Below are 2,828 nucleotides of genomic sequence, written 5' to 3'. Positions count from 1 at the left end.
TTCCTTGACTTTATCGGCTTCTTCGGACCCAGCCCCAACGTCGCCAATCGGCTTCCCTCTTGGAGAGAGTGGACCAATCAGCGACAGTCTTTGATGAATATTCATGAGTCCGAGATTCAAACCTTTGAGCGAGTTTGTCTTGGTCCACAGCATCATACCTAGGACTTTTCACAGGCACAAACTACATTTTCTTATGAATGGAAACAGAAAAAATCAGTTCGGCTTAAATTGGGACCCATCCTTCACTGAGATCATAGAAGGAAAACAACAAAAGCAAGACAAGGGGAACCGCCAGAAGAGATGACAATGACTACGATTCCAGAAAGTCTTAATAGCCCTGCCTCAGGAAAAACCGTTTTCATGGAGTTTGGATCCCCGAGTCAACAAATGTCGCCTTCCTCCATGTCTCACGGACACTATCCAATGCACTGTTTACATTCTGCAGGTCATACCCAGCACGACAGCTACAGTCCAGCCTCGTCGTTCCCCAGATCTTTGGGTTATCCATACGTAAACTCTGTCGGCAGCCATTCCACCAGTCCATATCTCAGCACAGTACAGACCTACCAAAACAGCTCGGCGCTCACACAGACACGGCTAGAGGAGACAGGTAAGTGTGCAGCAGCATCTTTGGATCCTAAATATGAACTTTCTATGTTGGCACGGCTTTCATCTGTATACAGTCCTGGCTGCAGCGAAAAGACGACCCAGATGTTGGAATTAGGCTTGGTAATTATTTATTGCGTAACGCTATAAACAATGTATGCAATTAAGGGTAATTATACCTAAAGTACAGCCTGTAAAACTTGCACCGAGTATTCAAAGCTGCGCAGCACTGTTGGCTATACAACTGCCTCCTCATTCTTGTTCTCCGTCTCTCCCTCAGCGCCAGAAGCAGAGAAAAACACAGTGGTCGAAGGCGGAGAGGTTCGATTCAACGGTAAAGGGAAAAAGATTAGAAAACCAAGGACTATCTATTCCAGTTTACAACTTCAAACTCTAAACAGGAGGTTTCAACAAACTCAATATTTGGCGTTACCGGAGAGAGCTGAGCTTGCAGCGTCGATGGGTCTCACTCAGACACAGGCAAGTCCATGAAACACACTCACGACTAGCTCCACTCTGCAGCAGCACCGTTAGCCTTTTTTTTTTTAAATTTTTTACACCTTTTAGAATGCTTTTCCCCCACAACAGGCCTTATTTTGTATTGTTGTTATTGCTATTATTATTATTATGAATGAAAACCATTCATCAAACAATGAAATATTGTTTGACACCAAGTTATGGGTTCATTTTGTTTCCTGTCACTCATGTGTTAATTTCAATGACATCTTAATACAGTAATAGCCTTTTATAATCAAGGGCAGGATATTGATATAGGCCTATTAAAAAAATGTTATGCTCTTGACTTTGTACAAGGAAACCTGTTGCGTGCGTAAAAGTGCCAACAGTACATTTTCTAATATTCTCCTTTGTCTCTCCAGGTGAAGATTTGGTTTCAAAATAAGCGCTCTAAATTCAAGAAACTGATGAAGCAAGGCGGGGGAACAATTGACGCCGCCGCTTTAGCCACCGGCCGCGGACTGTCTAGCGGTTCACCCTCGGTGGCACCTGTCTGGAGCTCGCCGACCACCGTGAAGACTTCGGTGGGGACAACCGGATCTTACATTCCCAGCTACACCTCATGGTATCCAACCGCACACCAAGAGTCTATGCAACAGTCACAGCTCATGTGAACAGGGACCTTCAGCCCTCGACTCTGCCACGGCTCGTGTATCACGATGGTGAAGGGGCCTCAGCGCGGCCCAGCACTGATAACACAACAACAACAACAAGCCGGGAGTTTGCTGTCGCATGCCGCCACAGTGGCCTCTTCATACCGGATGAAGGCAAGCAGCTAGAAGAAGCAGGAAGCGAAGAGACTGAAAAGGCACGCAAGGCGCCCAAGGGCAGCAAGTCTGTGACAGTCAGCGGAAATCGTAGACCAATGGATCTTTTTTTTTTAGCTGCTGTTTATCACTTTTGTGGCAGTTTCTTTTCTTCTTCTTTTTTTTTTTTAAATTATACTTGTGTGAGTTATTCTGTTTGTAAGAAAACACGTGTTTGTTTACACCAGATGTTGGGCCCAAAGTGACGATGACCTGAAATCAATCTGTATTCAGTAACAGTTAAAGGTTCATTCTTTTACCAAATAATGATAATTAATACATTCCACCATTATGCTTTCAGCACACTCAACCCCCAGGGCATATTGTGCAAAGCCTCAACTCGCTACTATGTTGTTTATGTGTTTGTTATTTAAGTTAAATTATTCAGACTAGTTTTTCTGTTGAGGTCAGTCTGTGTTCATTTTGTAAGTGTGTTTTGAAATTACAACACTGTGTTGTTAATGCTGCACTAACGCAAGCAAAGCTTTTCTATGCCGTGCCCCGATGTTATGTGAAAAATGTAAAAGGCCTAACAATTTGCTGCTTTACAAAAAAAAAATATTCTGAGGGTGAGCAGCTCATTTGTTACTGTATTTTGTATATCATTTTCAGACTTGTTTTGAGCTGTATACTGGATACGCTGTGAAACAGGTTTTTAGGCTTTCTGTATTCGTCGAGATGTGTTTAGTCAACATAGAAAATATTTAGTTTTGTATTGATCACTTTAATTTATTTATCTGTTTCTGAAGTTTACGTACATAATGTGCAAAGGTTCAAAAGCAGTAAAATAATGATTTAAATTATGTCAAGAAAGGTGTCTGATTGAACCCCCCCCCCCTTCACTCCTCCATCCTCATCTCATGTGAAAAGAAAGGCTTCAGCATGGTGCAGGTTTAATGT

At 42.7% G+C, this 2,828-nt stretch overlaps 1 protein-coding gene across 2 annotated transcripts; it reads left to right on the top strand.

Moving 5' to 3' along the window:
* Positions 1-213: 213 nt before the first annotated feature.
* dlx1a (distal-less homeobox 1a) lies at positions 214-2,622 on the top strand. 2 transcript variants are annotated; one of them, XM_076103725.1, is made up of 3 exons: positions 214-610; positions 887-1,086; positions 1,485-2,622. In XM_076103725.1, the coding sequence occupies exons 1-3, from the start codon at positions 301-303 to the stop codon at positions 1,734-1,736; spliced, it is 762 nt and encodes a 253-aa protein (XP_075959840.1). In that variant the 5' UTR covers positions 214-300; the 3' UTR covers positions 1,737-2,622. The 2 variants fall into 2 exon arrangements, with proteins under 2 accessions (XP_075959840.1, XP_075959846.1); XM_076103731.1 differs by lacking the exon at positions 887-1,086 and having other exon boundaries at positions 1,485-1,630.
* The last annotated feature ends 206 nt before the right edge of the window (positions 2,623-2,828 follow it).

This window comes from Anarhichas minor, unplaced genomic scaffold (genome assembly GCF_050575085.1).
Source record: "Anarhichas minor isolate MPS153535 unplaced genomic scaffold, ASM5057508v1 ptg000004l, whole genome shotgun sequence".
NCBI classification, from domain to species: Eukaryota; Metazoa; Chordata; class Actinopteri; order Perciformes; family Anarhichadidae; genus Anarhichas; species Anarhichas minor.
This window is presented reverse-complemented; position numbering and strand designations above follow the sequence as displayed.